The 16,481-nt window shown below is 42.9% G+C and overlaps 1 protein-coding gene across 1 annotated transcript in view; it reads left to right on the top strand.

The window, feature by feature from the left end:
• The window catches only part of LOC111957564 (NMDA receptor synaptonuclear signaling and neuronal migration factor-like), a 67,711-nt gene that overhangs the window by 34,232 nt on the left and 16,998 nt on the right, over positions 1-16,481 (top strand). The window contains 4 exon segments of the mRNA XM_070437038.1: positions 4,152-4,157; positions 6,339-6,416; positions 12,983-13,047; positions 14,166-14,255. Coding sequence (XP_070293139.1) covers positions 4,152-4,157; positions 6,339-6,416; positions 12,983-13,047; positions 14,166-14,255 — 239 coding nt within the window.

The raw sequence follows: 16,481 nt of genomic DNA, 5'->3' as shown, positions 1-16,481 counted from the left end.
AAGCAAGCACTGATTGCAATAATTTCACATGCTGTTGTGCAAATGGAATAGACAACAGGTGGAAATTATAGGCAATTAAGCAAGACACCCCCAATAAAGGAGTGGTTCTGCAGGTGGTGACAACAGACCACTTCCTCAGTTACTATGCTTCCTGGCTGATGTTTTGGTCACTTTTGATGCTGGCGGTGCTTTCACTCTAGTGGTAGCATGAGACCGGAGTCTACAACCCACACAAGTGGCTCAGTAGTGCAGCTCATCCAAGGATGGCACATCAACGCGAGCTGTGGCAAGAAGGTTTGCTGTGTCTGTCAGCGTAGTGTCCAGAGCATGGAGGCGCTACCAGGAGCAGCCAGTACATCAGCGAGAACGTGGAGGAGGCCGTAGGAGGGCAAGCAACCCAGCAGCAGGACCGCTACCGTCCGCCTTTGTTGCAAGGAGGAGCAGGAGGAGCATGCCGAGCCCTGCAAAATGACCTCCAGCAGGCCACAAATATGCATGTGTCTGCTCAAACGGTCAGAAACAGACTCCATGAGGGTGGTATGAGGGCCCCGGACGTCCACAGGTGGGGGGTTGTGCTTACAGCCCAACACCGTGCAGACGTTTGGCATTTGCCGAGAGGAACACCAAGATTGGAAATTCGCCACTGGCGCCTGTGCTCTTCACAGATGAAAGCAGGTTCACACTGAGCACATGTGACAGACGTGACAGAGTCTGGAGACGCAGTGGGAGACGTTCTGCTGCCTGCAACATCCTCCAGCGCATGACCGGTTCGGCGGTGGGTCAGTCATGGTGTGGGGTGGCATTTCTTTGGGGGGCCGCACACGCCCTCCATGTTGCTCGCCAGAGGTAGGCCTGACTGCCATTCAGGTACCGAGATGAGATCCTCAGACCCTTGTGAGACCATATGACTGGTGCGGTGTGGCCCTGGGTTCTCCTAATGCAAGACAATGCTAGACCTCATGTGGCTGGAGGTGTGGTCAGCAGTTCCTGCAAGAGGAAGGCTATGGACCGCCCGTTCCCCAGACCTGAATCCAATTGAGCACATCTGGGACTTCATGCTCTTGCTCCATCCACCAACGCCACGTTGCACCACAGACTGTCCAGGAGTTGGCGGTTGCTTCAGGCCAGGTCTGGGAGGAGATCCTCAGGTGACCATCCGCCACCTCATTAGGAGCATGCCCAGTGTTTAAGGGAGGTCATAGACAGGCACGTGGAGGCCACACACACTACTGAGCCCTAATGTTTGACTTGTTTTAAGGACAATTACATCAAAGTTGGATCAGCCTGTAGTGTGGTTTTTCCACTTTAATTTGAGTGTTACTTGCCAAATCCAGACCTCCATGGTTGTAAATTTGATTTCCATTTGATAAATTTTTGTGTGATTTGTTGTCAGCACATTCAACTATGTAAAGAAAAAAGTATTTAATAAGAATATTTCATTCATTCAAATCTAGGATGTGTTATTTTAGTGTTCCCTTTATTTTTTTTTGAGCAGTGTAATGTATGTTTTGTTCGATAAAGTTCATATTTATATCCCAAAATCTCAGTTTACTTTGGCTGCGTTATGTTCAGTAATGTTTTGCTTATGCTTATGTTAGGTCACACCAAGTCACGTAAAACACGCCATTTTTTAGCCAAAGAGAGGAGTCACAAAAAGTAGAAATAGAGATAAAATTAATCACTAACCTTTGATGATCTTCATCAGATGACACTCATAGATAGGACTCTCATGTTACAACAATACATGTATGTTTGTTTCGATAAAGTTCATATTTATACTCCAAAAATCTCAGTTTACTTTGGCGCGTTATGTTCAGTATAGTGTTGTTGCTTCCAAAACATCTGCTGATTTTGCAGAGAGCCACATCAATTACAGAAATACTCATCATAAATGTTTGATTAAAATACAAGTGTTTTACGTGGAATTAAAGATATACTTCTCCTTAATGCAAACCGGCTGTGTCAGATTTCGAAAAGCAAGTGCGTATGCACCATGCAATAATTGAGTACAGCGTCAGGAGACCAAACAAGCCATACAGATACCCGCGATGTTGTTGGAGTCAACAGAATCAGAAATACGCAGTTAGATAAATATTACACTGTACCTTTGATGATCTTCATCAGAATGCACTCCAGGTAATCCCAGTTCCACAATAAATGTTTTGTTTTGATTCGATAAAGTCCATCATTTATGTCCAAATACTCTTTTTGTTTGCGGCGTTTAGTTCTCACAAATCCAAATTCAATACAGGCGCAGGCACTTAGTCCAGACGAAAATTCAAAAAAGTTATATTACAGTTTGTAGAAACATGTCAAATGATGTTTAGTTATGTTTTTAACGATAAGATACTTCAATAATATTCCAACCGGACAATTCCTTTGTTCTTTAGAAAGGACAAGGAACGCAGCTAATCTCAAGGCACGCACCTGACTGAGCTCATGGGCATTCCTGGCCAGACACCTGATTGAAACAGCTCTTATTCTCTCCCCTTCAACAGTAGAAGCCTGAAACAATGTTCTTAAAGACTGTTGACATCTAGTGAAGCCTTAGGAAGTGGACCCAATCGGACCAAATTTTACACTGTATATTGGATAGGCAAAGACTTGAAAACCTACAAACCTCAGATTTCCCACTTCCTGGTTTGGATTTTTTTCTTTAAGGTTTTTCGCCTGCCATATGTATCTGTTATACTCACAGACATCATTCAAAACAGTTTAGAACGTCAGAGTGTTTTTCTATCCAATCTACATTATAACTGCGCATATTCTAGCTTTTGGGGCCTGAGTAGGGCAGGCAGTTTTACTCGGGGCACCTTATTCCATCCAAGCTACTTCAATACTGCCCCCCAGCCCATAAGAAGTTAATTGTATATAATGCAATTTTTGATTAGATACTTCTTCTTGATACCATATGGTTCTATCCACTAGAAACTCATGGGACAATATGACACAGATATAAAACATTTTATAGCTATATATGAAAATTATATTTGTAAGTTATTCGAGTATACATGACTAAAGTTAAAATAGATTACCTGTTAATTACCAAAAGTACTAAAGATTTTTAGTAACTTTGGTAACTTTACAGGTAGTTTTGCAACCCCATTTCTCCAAGCACGCACGCCAACGCACACTACACCCATCTACACACAGGCCTTACAGCACACACACCACACACCACACACACACACCACACAATCACACACAAACACACACACACACACACCACACACACCACACACACACACACACACACACCACACAGACACACACTTTCTCTGCTGACTGCTTATTATCACCTGTCTGGTTGAACTCGTAATTACGGCCCACACACCACATTCTGCCCTCCTCCAGCGCGCCTCTGTGTGTTCTCCTGCTCCCTCGCTCCACTCATCTATCCTCTCCTCTCCGGACGTCTCTCAGGATCCCACGCCTCTCTCTCTCTCTCTGCTCTCTCGCTCCACTCATCTATCCTGTTCTCTCCGGACGTCTCTCAGGATCCCACGCTCTCTCTCTCTCTGCTCCCTTCGCTCCACTCATCTATCCTCTTCTCTCCGGACGTCTCTCTAGGATCCCACGCTCTCTTCTTCTCTCTCTCTGCTCCCAGTCGCTCCACTCATCTATCCTCCTTCATCTCCGGACGTCTCTCAGGGATCCTACGCTCTCTCTCTCCTCGCTCCCTCTTTTGAGCACATCTCTCAATGTCTTTGTTTCCTTATCTCTCCATATGTCTCTGTCACTGCCGTTCCTCTGCGTCACCGTCGTCCTCGCTCCTCTTACTTAGTACTCACTCCCTTGGATCACACCTGGTGTCAGCAGGCCCATGTGTTATATTCCAGATATGGTGTAACTTTGTTGACCGGTAAAAGTAGTGTACATTGTAGGAATGGGCGCCATTTTGGGATGCGTACAGTTTCCTTGACTGGAATATCATATGATTAACAGCTAACCCTCCAGTGTACAGTATATCTGTCTGTCAAGTCCAATATTTATGACTGAAGTGTCTAACTTTTTTGTCCTCTTTCTTCCCTTCCCTCTCCACTTGGCCTGCACCAACTCCTGCCTGCACCAACTCCTGCCTGCACCAACTCCTGCCTGCACCAACTCCTGCCTGCACCAACTCCTGCCTGCACCAACTCCTGCGTCTACAGAATATCGTGAGTCTCCTTCCCTCCTTCCCTCTCCTTCCCTGTGCGCCTCAGACAATTTACTCTCCTTTTGACTCTTGGCTATCTATCTCTTCCTGTGCTACTACCTACCGTCTCCAGTGTCCTCATTAACCTCTATTAACCCCCTTGCTGGGCTGAGTGTTTGAAGTTATGGAAAAACATTACTGAGTATCCAAATCTCCAATGAATAAAACATTACTGAGTTTCAAAGTATCCAATGAATAAACATATTCAACATAATGGGTCTAAATTGTAAATAAGCATAGATTGATTTATCACTAGATGGCTTAAAAAAACATCTTTATCGTCCATTAATAAAGATTTTCAATTGAACTGGTTTGTCTTACAGTATAGCTAGTATTATATTGTATTAATATATGGATCCAACAAGGCAGAATTTATGACAGACAGAGTTATATAGAACAATGAGTCAGATGAGATGGTAGCATAGTGTTCTGTTCCTCTATACCAGACACAGCCAGGGTCATACCTCTATATATATATATATATATATATACTGTATACACGCACACACACACATCATTCTCTTCTATCTGAGTTAATTCAGTGCAACAAAAGGACGACCTTTCAGAAGGAACAGAGAATTGCCTACAGTAATGTACTATAGTTACGCAATATTGTATTATACCTACAGTAGGTGTAATGAAAAGTCCACATTGTAGGTAGTTCCAAGATGAAGTAATTATACCACTAATAATTTTAGTGGTCCCTGTGTAGATAGAAGAAGAGGCTTCATCCCAAATGGCACCCTATTCCCTTTATAGTGCACTACCCTGGTCAAAGGTAGTGCAATACAAATGGAATAGAGTGTCATTTGGGACGCACAGAGAGTGAATAGATTATATGTCATGGGAGTTGTTCAGTATTCATAGATCTGGTTTAGACCTGCTTGTAAAGTAATCTATTGTATCGTCTTGATAGTGATTATTATTTTATACCACAGCATACAACAGTCTAGTTTATACACACACACACACAGCTCTCATCATCTGTCTGACAATGTTTGAGCCTAGTGCGTAGGACATGGATAGGACTCTGATAAATGCTGTCAGACATGATGGTTACTTCTTTTGGCACCCTGTCACAGCATATATCCATTTCAGAGGGAAACACCCACACTCTCAATCACTCAATCACTCAAACACTCACATACACACACACAATTGGTGCAATGGATAGTTTCCTGTGTACTTTACCTTTATGGCCCTGTTTCTGTCTAAGCTCTGCTCCTCTTGGTCTCTGATTGGTGGCTTGGTAGTATCCTTGTGTGTGTCAGTTTACAGTGTGTGTCAGTTTACAGTGTGTGTCAGTTTGCAGTGTGTGTATGTTTGCAGTGTGTGTCAGTCTGCAGTGTGTGTCAGTTTACAGTGTGTCAGTTTGCAGTGTGTGTATGTTTGCGAGTGTTGTGATGTTTGCAGTGTGTGTATGTTGAGCTGTGTGTGTCATGTCTGCTTGTGTGTCAGTTTCGTGTGCGTGTGTGTGTAGTCTGCCGTGTGTGTGCAGTCTGCCGTGTGTGTCAGTTTGCAGTGTGTGTCAGTCTGCCGTGTGTGTGCTGCAGTGTGTGTCAGTCTGCAGTGTGTGTCAGTTTGCAGTGTGTGTCAGTATGCAGTGTGGGGCGGGGGGAAACACAACTGCAGTGTGTCTGCAGTGTGTGTCAGTCTGCAGTGTGTGTCAGTCTGCAGTGTGTGTCAGTTTGCAGTGTGTGTCAGTCTGTAGTGTGTGTCAGTCTGCAGTGTGTTTCAGTCTGCAGTGTGTGTCAGTCTGCAGTGTGTGTGAGTTTGCAGTGTGGTGTCAGTCTGCAGTGTGTGTCAGTTTGCAGTGTGTGTCAGGTCTGCAGTGTGTGTGAGTTTGCAGTGTGTGTAGTTTGCAGTGTTTTCAGTTTGCAGTGTGTGTATCTGCAGTGTGTGTGAGTTTGCAGTGTGTGGTCAGTTTGCAGTGTTTATCAGTTTGCAGTGTGTGTCAGTCTGTGTGTGGTGTACAACACTTACCTGTTTGCTGGGCTCTAACCCACTAGCCGCTGACCTGTTGCAACACTGTAGTGGGCTAACCCTCTGTGACGTGGATTCCATCTCACTAACGTTCTATAACCCTGCACTCACACCCTTAGCCCCTCACCTCTGACCCCGTTAACACTGTGACATCCAGCAGGGCATTCCGGGGCATTGCTGAGAGAAAGAGGAGGAAAAGGGAACAAGAGGCAACCGCTCAGTAACGAGAGACTGAGAGGTACGGTCCTGTCTGACCTGACTGTCCTGCCTGTACGTGTGTGCTGTAGTGTTTGTCCCCAGCCCAACACCCTGCACAGAGACAAGAGCACGTAAACAGAGACAGACACACATACACACACTGTACTTCTAGCATGTGTTGTTGTGTACACACCGGACACACACACATCACACAAATCACACACAACACATCACGTGCACATCAGCAAACACACACTTTACAAACACCACATCAACACACGATACCACCACACACAGACCGTCAGACCAACTTTAATGACCAACCTTGTCTCAATAGCCTCTCACTGTTCTAAGGATCTTTATGATACGACACTTTGTGAAAACCACTTTAAAATCCCAGGCCCGGTATATTTCCTAACTGGAATAGCTCGATCAAATGTAAAACGTGAAATGGAGTTCTGATTGCATTCTCAACAGTACAATGTCGAGCATGTGAGCTCAGAGACATGTAAAATTGTACACTAAAATCATATAACTTTGAACTTTTTCAGATTATGGAATTTTCACAATGCCCTCAAATTACACATTTTCCAAGCGTTCCAAAGGAGTATGCTGACAGGTGGCCATGTTAAAGTTACAAAATCTACCCTGACCAAAATATTATTGGAGATCCTTTTCTGATGTATTTTGCTGTTGTATAAAGAAAGGTTTTGAAAAATCAGGGAAACCTTTGCCTGTCACCAGAAAGGGCCAGACAATTGACTCCAGAAGTCAATAGTAATTTGGTGTGCGTGAGTGTCTGGTTTGCTGTGATTGCTGTCTGGACATGGATGGGCTGGTGGAAAATGAGGAAGGCTATTGTAGCACAGTGTCAGTCTCACTAACTCCAACCCAGCTCCTGGTCCCATCTACAGCGGTACAGCTGTCCCAAATGGCACCATATTCCCTATGTAGTGTGCTACTTTTGATCAGGACCCATAAGTCTTTGGTCAAATGTAGCCATTTGCTAAATTGTTCTACTTTTCAATCCGCAGTCCCGTTGGCTGTGCAACAATAGCCGATGAATCAACGTTTGCCATTTTTCATGGTGCAGGTGTTGGTGTGACCGTTTTAAACATTGAGCTGCTGCAGTGCACACTGAGGTGTGACTGTGTTCATCGAGACTGGAGTGTAGCTCACTTTTCTCCTGGATAGTGTTGTTTGGCTGTGACTGTATGCATCAATGTGTCACAGTGTAGCTCTGTCCTTACAGCATGAAGGCTACCGTATATTGTCAGTGTATTCAGTGCACCAGTGTTCTCATGTGTATAAGATGGGCTCTTGATTGTATCGATTTGGTTAGATTTATTATATTTAGATGAAAGGAAAAATATGGATGGGTGGCGATAGGATGAAGAAGAGTAACACACACACACGCATGCACATCGGAACCTTCCTCATTAATCTAGGTCTGAAGGATAATATCAGTCAGCACCAACACACATGATCTGTTCTTTATAGCTCACAGAGAACTCTCTCTCTCTCTCTCTCTCTCTCTCTCTCTCTCTCTCTCTCTCTCTCTCCTCTCTCTCTCTCTCTCTCTCTTCTCTCTCTCTCTCTCTCTCTCTCTCGTTACTCATACTCTCTCTCATCCTCTCTCTCTCTCTCTCTTGTCTTCTCTCTCTCTCTCTCTCTCTCTCTCTCTCTTCTTCTTCTCGTCTTTCTCTCTCTCTTCTCTCTCTGTCTCTCTCTCTCTGCTCTCTTCTCTCTGCCTCTCTCTCTCTGTTCTTCTCTCTCTCTCTCTCCTCTCTCTCCTCTCTCTCTCTCTCTCTCTCTCTCTCTCTCTCTCTCTCTCTCTCCTCTCTCTCTCTCTCTCTCTCTCTCTCTCTCTCTCTCTCTCTCTCTCTCCTCTCTCTCTCTCTCTCTCTCTCTCTCTCTCTCTTCTCTCTCTCTCTCTCTCTCTCTCTCTCTCTCTCTCTCTCTGAGTCATTCGGGAGTCATTCCAGGCAGAACATCGTGCCATCACAGGCATCTAGTTGATTTGTGTAAGAGACCTTGACAATATTTCATTTGAAACCCAGCTGTCTAGAAAACACAAATTACCTTTGGCTTGCTAATGCAAGCTGTTGGGCAACAGTCTCAGTGAAATAGTTTGGGAAATGAATAACCATTATAAATTGGACGCAGAATGCACAGCATGAGGTATGCTTTTTCCAACATGGTTAGCTAATTAGGACATTCTTCAATTACGGTGGCATTTGGGCATGGCATTTTGGAAAAAATGAACTTTATTTTTCTATATTTTTATTTGGGTACATCTTTGGGTACATCTCTCATTCTAAATCAATTTACAGTGAACAAAAAATATAAACGCAACATGCAAAAATGTCTAAGATTTTACTGTGTTACAGTTCATATAATGAAATCAGTCAATTGAAATAAATTCACTAGGCCTTAATATATGGATATACTGTACATGACTATACAGATATGCATCTGTTGGTCACAGATAAGAAAACAAGTTAGTATCTGGTGTGACTACCATCTAAATCGCAGTTGATCAGGCTGTTGATTGTGGCCTGTGGAATGTTGTCCCACTCCTCTTCAATGGCTGTGTAAAGTTGCTGTATATTAGCAGGAATTGGAGTATGGAGAGTATGCAGGCCATGGAAGAACTGGAACATTTTCAGCTTCCAGGAATTGTGTACCGATCCTTGCGACATGGGACCGTGCATTATCATGCTAAAATATGAGGTGATGGCGGCAGATGAATGGCATGACAATGGGCCTCAAGATCTCATCACAGTATCTCTGTGCATTCAAATTTCCATTGATAAAGTGCAATTGTGTTCCTTTTCCGTAGCTTATGCCTGCCCATACCATAACCCCACCACCACTCTGTTCACAATGTTGACATCAGCAAACCGCTCTCCCTCACGGCGCTATACATGCTGTCTGCCACCTGCCCGGGAAGGTTGAAACCGGGATTCATCCGTGAAGAGCACACTTCTCCAGCGTTCCAWTGGCAATCGAAGGTGAGCATTTTCCCACCAAAGTCGGTTACAGACTGTTCAAGACCGTGGTGAGGATGATGAGCATGCAGATGAGCTTCCCTGAGACAGTTTCTGACAGTTTGTGCAGAAATTCTTCGGTTGTGCAAACCCAAAATTTCATCAGCTGTCCGGGTGGCTGTTCTCAGATGATCCCGCAGGTGAAGAAGCCGGATGTGGAGGTCCTGGGCTGGCGTGGTTACACTTGGTCTGCGGTTGTGAGGCTGTTTGGACGTACTGCCAAATTCTGTAAAATGACGTTGGATGCGGCTTTTGGTAGAGGAATTAACATTAAATTCTCTGGCAATAGCTCTGGTGGACATTCCTGCAGTCAGCATGCCAATTGCACACTCCCTCAAAACTACTTGAGACATCTGGCATTGTGTTGTGTGACAAAACTGCACATTTTAGAGTGGCCTTTTATTGTCCCCAGCACATGGTGCACCTGTGTAATGATCATGCTGTTTAATCAGCTTCTTGATATGCCACACCTGTCAGGTGGATGGATTCTCTTGGCAAAGGAGAAATGCTCACTAACAGGGATATAAACAAATTTGTGCACACAATTTGAGAGAAATAAGCTTTTCGTGCATAATTTATTATTTCTGTGATCTTTTATTTCAGCTCATGAAACATGGGACCAACACTTTATTGATATTTCGTTCAGTGTACATGATAGCGTAATGACTTTAAATAATGCACATTTACCATGTTGATAACATTGAGCCACCAGTAGGAGTAGTAAYACCAATAAGCAGGTTTCCATTCAACCTTTGTATTTGCCTAAAGTACACGTCAGATAAAAATGACAGGCCTGATGGAAACAGAAAATGTTCCTGTGAACTTTCCAAATGTCAACAAAACAAAATACTCTAGGAACGGTGGGATCTYTTTGTGTCGGTAAATTTAATTATGCGAGAAATTCAGTGGAAACGCTTTTTTGCCCAAATATTGACATAATATCTCTCATATCGAACTAAATTTAGAGTCACACGATGACATGTTGTGCCTCCCACTACGACTCGTCTAGAAAACATGCAGTTTATTAGGCTACAGATTAAATAAATAATTATGAATTTATCAGGGTGGTGAAAGCGCAAGGTGATGAGTTTGATGCTCCTTTCCAATAAATATTGAGGGTCTTATTCTGGTGACTTGATCATCAATGCGTGGTTGCCGTTTGACAAATAAAAATAACCTTGCTCTTTTGTCCATAACAATCTCTTCATGTAGGCTATATGTGTGCTCTAGTCAACAGCATGCATATACAGTATCTGCATCTGTGTGCTGTTGGCTAGAGCGCACATGCCAATACCAGAGTGGGAACACTCGCTATATAAAGTAAACCTTTTTGTGAGAAAACCATCAGTAGAATTGAAAATGCGATGGAAACCCCTTTAACTTGTATTTTTTATTCGGTACAGGGGAATATAACCGCAAAATKTATTTTTATGTGCACTACATATTTACGCACAGACTTTTATCTGCAACAAGTCAATTTGATGGAAACAATTCTCTGGTGGGGAAATGCACGTATTGTTTTTATGCAGATTTTTAAATATTCACATGGAACTCTGTCGCCAATTGGATGGAAACCTAGCTACTGATGGTATCACCAAAGATACATTTTTGTTACATTTTCTAAAATGGAGGCTACAAATGCTAAAATCTAAGGTCATCAATCCTTTCATTTTGACACTTTGGATTTAGATAAACCAGTGGAGGCTGCTGAGGGGAGGACGGCTCATAATAATGTCTAGTCAATGGAATGGTATCAAACATATCAGACACGTGGTTTCCATGTGGTTGATACCATTCCATTGACTCCATTCCAGCCATTATTATGAGCCGTCCTCCCCTCAGCAGCCTCCACTGAGACACACCAAATTAGCAATGGAATCCTCAAATTTGTGACATAGAGTGTGATTAAGTAAATAACAGTTTGCAACTGGAGAGAATGCTCAAGGTCCTTGTATATCTTAGTAATCAGTGATTTTCAAAATGGTAACACCACTGACATAAAACTGATGGATACACATTAAACTAATAAAAAAAGGTATTTTAATAGCCTTCTTTGTTTTTATTGATCTACAAACTATATTACGTACTTTGTTGACTTTCTAGCATTCAAAATAATAAATGCACTATATATACAAAGTATGTGGACACCCTGTAAAATTAGCGGGTGTCCACATACTTTTRGTCATGTGGTGTAGAAATCTATAAATACCCAACATCACTACACCTCTGCGAGTCAAGGGACAGCATTTATCACTGCAATTCAAGAATGACCCCACTACAACAGTAGAGAGGTTCAGTAATGCATGCTGGAAAACACGTGGTAACAAATAACTTTGAGATAGTCCACTAAAACAGGGACAAGCGACAGCGGCGCTAAAACTGTCTCACAGAGGCATGCATGCACAATAGCACCATGAGTCAAACAAGCCTTCATGAATTATGATAAACACTGTTTTAGGCTTGTTTCAATTCTTCCACTGTGTTCCACTTCGGGCTGTTTCTTTCCTCTGTTTCCCCTTATCTCTTTCCCTCTCTACTTCCTATCTTTCCCTCTTTTCATCCTTTAAGGCATGCAGTGTTTGTGGGTAAACTGAAGACAATAACTTGCACGTGCGCACACACGCAAGCATACATAATAACCATGGATGCGTGATGCCAGACACCCAGCTTTGTTGAGCGAGAGACAAGGGAATAAGGGATGAAGTGGGTGGAAAAGAGGAGTAGTAATGAGGGATGAGAGGGAGGGATGGCAGTATTAAACTTCTAAGTCAAAGTCTAATTTCAACTTCTAAGTCAGAGAGAGAGGGATAGAAAGAGAGGAGGTTTAGCATACATGAGTTGCACCTTAAGCCATATCATCGAATGTGTTTCAGGAAAAAGACCTTTATTAATTGCCTCTCAAATAAAGAGATAAAACGTTTGTTTTTCTCATGGTTATGAGGAGGCAATGTACAAGGCTCAGGTAACAAGGTTATCTCTACTCATTACTAAATCTTCTCTACAGTGTCCTACATTGAGAACACTTTCTGTGTGACTAACTTGACATGTTTATTATTTTTTTCAAGAGGTTGTCAGTGGATGACGGCTGAATCACAGACAGAAACATGTTTCACAAGCTTGGATAGTTTTCTCACAGTTCCACAATGTTTTAGATCTTTTTTCGGAGAGGTTTTTGGATGAGTCAGACCGGCCAACCTTTGTGAAAGAGTTCATCTCTTCTGATGCAGTTGAATCAGGTCATGAGAGAGTTTGAACTGAATCAGATATGACTGAATAACTTCAAACAGTCGATAATGCAGTCCATGACCAGGCATTGATTGAAAAGCTGTTTCACTTTCCTGTCCAGATAAGTTACTAAACTGTTCATCTTCTTCTGCCTTTCACCCTCTGTGTCTGTGGCTTTCCCTGTATGCTGAAACCCTCCCCCCTCCTTCTCTCTTTTCCATCTCATCCCTACCTCCCTCTTTCTCCTCCTTCTCTCTCCTCCCTCTTCTTACTCGTTCCCTTTTTCCCTCCCTCCCTCCCCTTTTCTCTCCTCTTTTCTTTTCTACAACAGAAACTTCCGGAAGCACCTGAGAATGGTGGGCAGCCGCAGAATGAAGGCTCAGAGTGAGTTCCCYAGTGAGTGTGGCGTCGTAGCTTATTATTATGTGGACTTCATTAGTGTGCTTGTGCTAAATGCATGTAGCCTATACAGTACATGTGCTGGATAGAATGGACAGTATGGTAGATTAAAGGTAGATGTAACCATTTAGAAATAAGTTTGGTATAGCTCCATATTATCTAGTTCAAGTTGCAGTGAGAGTAACGAACACACGTCTTTGAAAGTGGTCCAGTGCAGGGGCGTGGTGCAGCTTTAGTAGTGAAGTCTCCTAAACACATCGAATTCCACCTCACCCACCACTTTCCACATATTCTCCCCTCTAGATTCGGTGCACTCTAAATTTAAAGGGGAATGGAAACACTTTAGGAAGTTTCCATTACCATTTAAACTTGTCTGGGAAATAATAAAATATGTGAGGAGATCAGAACTCTCAGTCTCCTCAAAGTGGTCCAAGAGTCAAGATTATTAACTGTATGGCATAAAAGCTTCCAAGTTGTGGTTTTACAGTAGGATGTCTTGTTAGCAGAAGCTGGTAGAGGAATGGATTATATTAGCAGGGGTTTTACAGTAGGATGTCTTGTTAGCAGAAGCTGGTAGAGGAATGGATTAYATTAGCAGGGGTTTTACAGTAGGATGTCTTGTTAGCAGAAGCTAGTAGAGGAATGGATCTCATTAGCAGGCGTTAAGTGACTGGGTGGTTTGGATACGCCAGCCCCAGCTGTGAGCTGGAACACCAGATGCTCACCCACTCAGTGCCACTATATCATTATGATGACTCGGTAAGAGGAATACAACTAAACTGTTTTCATCCAAACGGGCGCTGATTTAAATGAAACGGCATGTGTTGTACATTTGGGAAGTGTGTTTTGGGGTCTGTGTTGAGTGGTTATGTCCCAATTATCACTACTCCCTTTCATTCACAGATTTGAAAGTATGGTGAAAACTCCCTCTAGCCTCCACCAATCCAATGCTTTTAGATTTGTGGGAAATAGTGAACGAGTGTACACTTCAGGAGAATATAGATGTGTGTGTTTAGGGCTCGCGCGTGTGTGTATGGGGTTACTTAGGGAAAGTGTATGTGTGATCCCCCTCGTCATCCTCCACTCATTGTCATTCTCCTCCACTCCTTCATCAGCATATGCTGACCGCCGAGCCAAGAGTTTTAACCGCTCCTGGAGTGACCCCATCCCCATGAAGCCTGACTCTCTCCATGGCTCTAGAGACAGTGAGTCCACACAAATACTATACACACACTCACGCAAGCTGACATGCAATGACACATACGCGAACACACCTTCACTCAAGCATACTCGGCATAAGCATGTACATTATTTTTGTAACTATTATTTTCATGCACAAACATGAAAAGCTTGTATCTACACTACGTGCCTGTGCGCACACACGCACACGCACACGCGAACGCACACACACACACACACACCACACACACACACACCACACACACACCACACACACACACACACACACACACACACACACACACACACACACACACACACACACACACACACACACACACACACACACACACACACACACACACACACACACACACACACACATTTTCTCTCTGTGATCATTGAAAGAAGCTCTCCTCTACAGACAGTTTGACCATGACAGTATTTGTCCTCGTCCTCTTCACGGCAGACTGTGACGCTCTACCGTTTCTGTCCGTTCTTTACGCCCATACTGTACGTCTCTGTCGTCCTATGTATGTCCTGGTCTGTCTGAATATGTGCTTGTATGTTCCAAGCTCTATGATTGTCTGTTTCCGAGTCTGTGATGTCTGTTCCAAGCTCTGTGTGTTGTCTGTTCCAAGCTCTGTGGTTGTCTGTTCCAAGCTCTGTGGTTGTCTGTTCCAAGCTCTATGATTTGTCTGTTCCAAGCTCTGTGGTTGTCTGTTCCAAGCTCTATGATTGTCTGTTCCAAGCTCTGTGGTTGTCTGTTCCCAAGCTCTACGATTGTCTGTTCCAAGCTTCTGCGATTGTCTGTTCCAAGCTCTATGATTGTCTGTTCCAAGCTCTGTGGTTGTCTGTTCCAAGCTTTATGATTGTCTGTTCCAAGCTTTATGATTGTCTGTTCTAGAGGTCCACCGATTATGATTTTTCAACGCCGATACCAATTCTGATTATTGGAGGACCAAAAAAAGCCGATACCGATTTTTTTTAATGTATTTTTTATTTGTAATAATGACAATTACAACAATACTGAATGAACACTTATTTGAACTTAATATAATACATCAATAAAATCAATTTAGCCTCAAATAAATAATGAAACATGTTCAATTTAGTTTAAATAATGCAAAAACAAAGTGTTGAAGAAGAAAGTAAAAGTGCAATATGTGCCATGTAAAAAAGCTAATGTTGAAGTTCCTTGCTCAGAACATGAGAACATATGAAAGCTGGTGGTTCCTTTTAACATCAGTCTTCAATATTCCCAGGTAAGAAGTTTTAGGTTGTAGTTATTATAGGAATTATAGGACTATTTCTCTCTATACCATTTGCATTTCATATACCTTTGACTATTGGATGTTCTTGTAGGCACTTTAGTATTGCCAGTGTAACAGTATAGCTTCCGTCCCTCTCCTCGCCCCTACCTGGGCTCGAACCAGGAACACATCGACAACAGCCATCTAAGCATCGTGACCCATCGCTCCACAAAAGCCGCGGCCCTTGCAGAGCAAGGGGACCAACTACTCCAAGTCTCAGAGCGAGTGACGTCACCGATTGAAACGCTATTAGCGCGCACCCCGCTACTAGCTAGCCATTTCACATCGGTTACACCAGCCTAATCTCGGGAGTTGATAGGCTTGAAGTCATAAACAGCTCAATGCTTGAAGCATTGCGAAGAGCTGCTGGCAAAATGCACGAAATGGCTGTTTGAATGAATGCGTACGAGCCTGCTGCTGCCTACCATCGCTCAGTCAGACTGCTCTATCAAATATCAAATCATAGACTTAATTATAACATAATAACACACAGAAATACGAGCCTTTGGTCATTAATATGGTAGAATCCGGAAACTATAATTTCGAAAACAAAACGTTTATTCTTTCAGTGAAATACGGAACCGTTCCGTATTTTATCTAACGGGTGGCATCCTTAAGTCTAAATATTGCTGTTACATTGTACAACCTTCAATGTTATGTCATAATTACGTAAAATTCTGGCAAATTAGTTCGCAACGAGCCAGGCGGCCCAAACTATTGCATATACCCTGACTCTGCGTGCAATGAACGCAAGAGAAGTGACACAATTTCACCTGGTTAATATTACCTGCTAACCTGCTAAATATGCAGGTTTAAAAATATATACTTCTTTGTATTGATTTTAAGAAAGGCATTAATGTTTATGGTTAGGTACAGTCGTGAAATAAAGGTGTGAAATAAAGGTGTAAAGGTGTAAAAAAATATTTCGAAAATAATAAT

Source organism: Salvelinus sp. IW2-2015, linkage group LG33 (genome assembly GCF_002910315.2).
Source record: "Salvelinus sp. IW2-2015 linkage group LG33, ASM291031v2, whole genome shotgun sequence".
Lineage (NCBI taxonomy): Eukaryota > Metazoa > Chordata > Actinopteri > Salmoniformes > Salmonidae > Salvelinus > Salvelinus sp. IW2-2015.
Note: the sequence above shows the minus strand (reverse complement) of the source record. Positions and strands in the feature narration are given on the sequence as shown.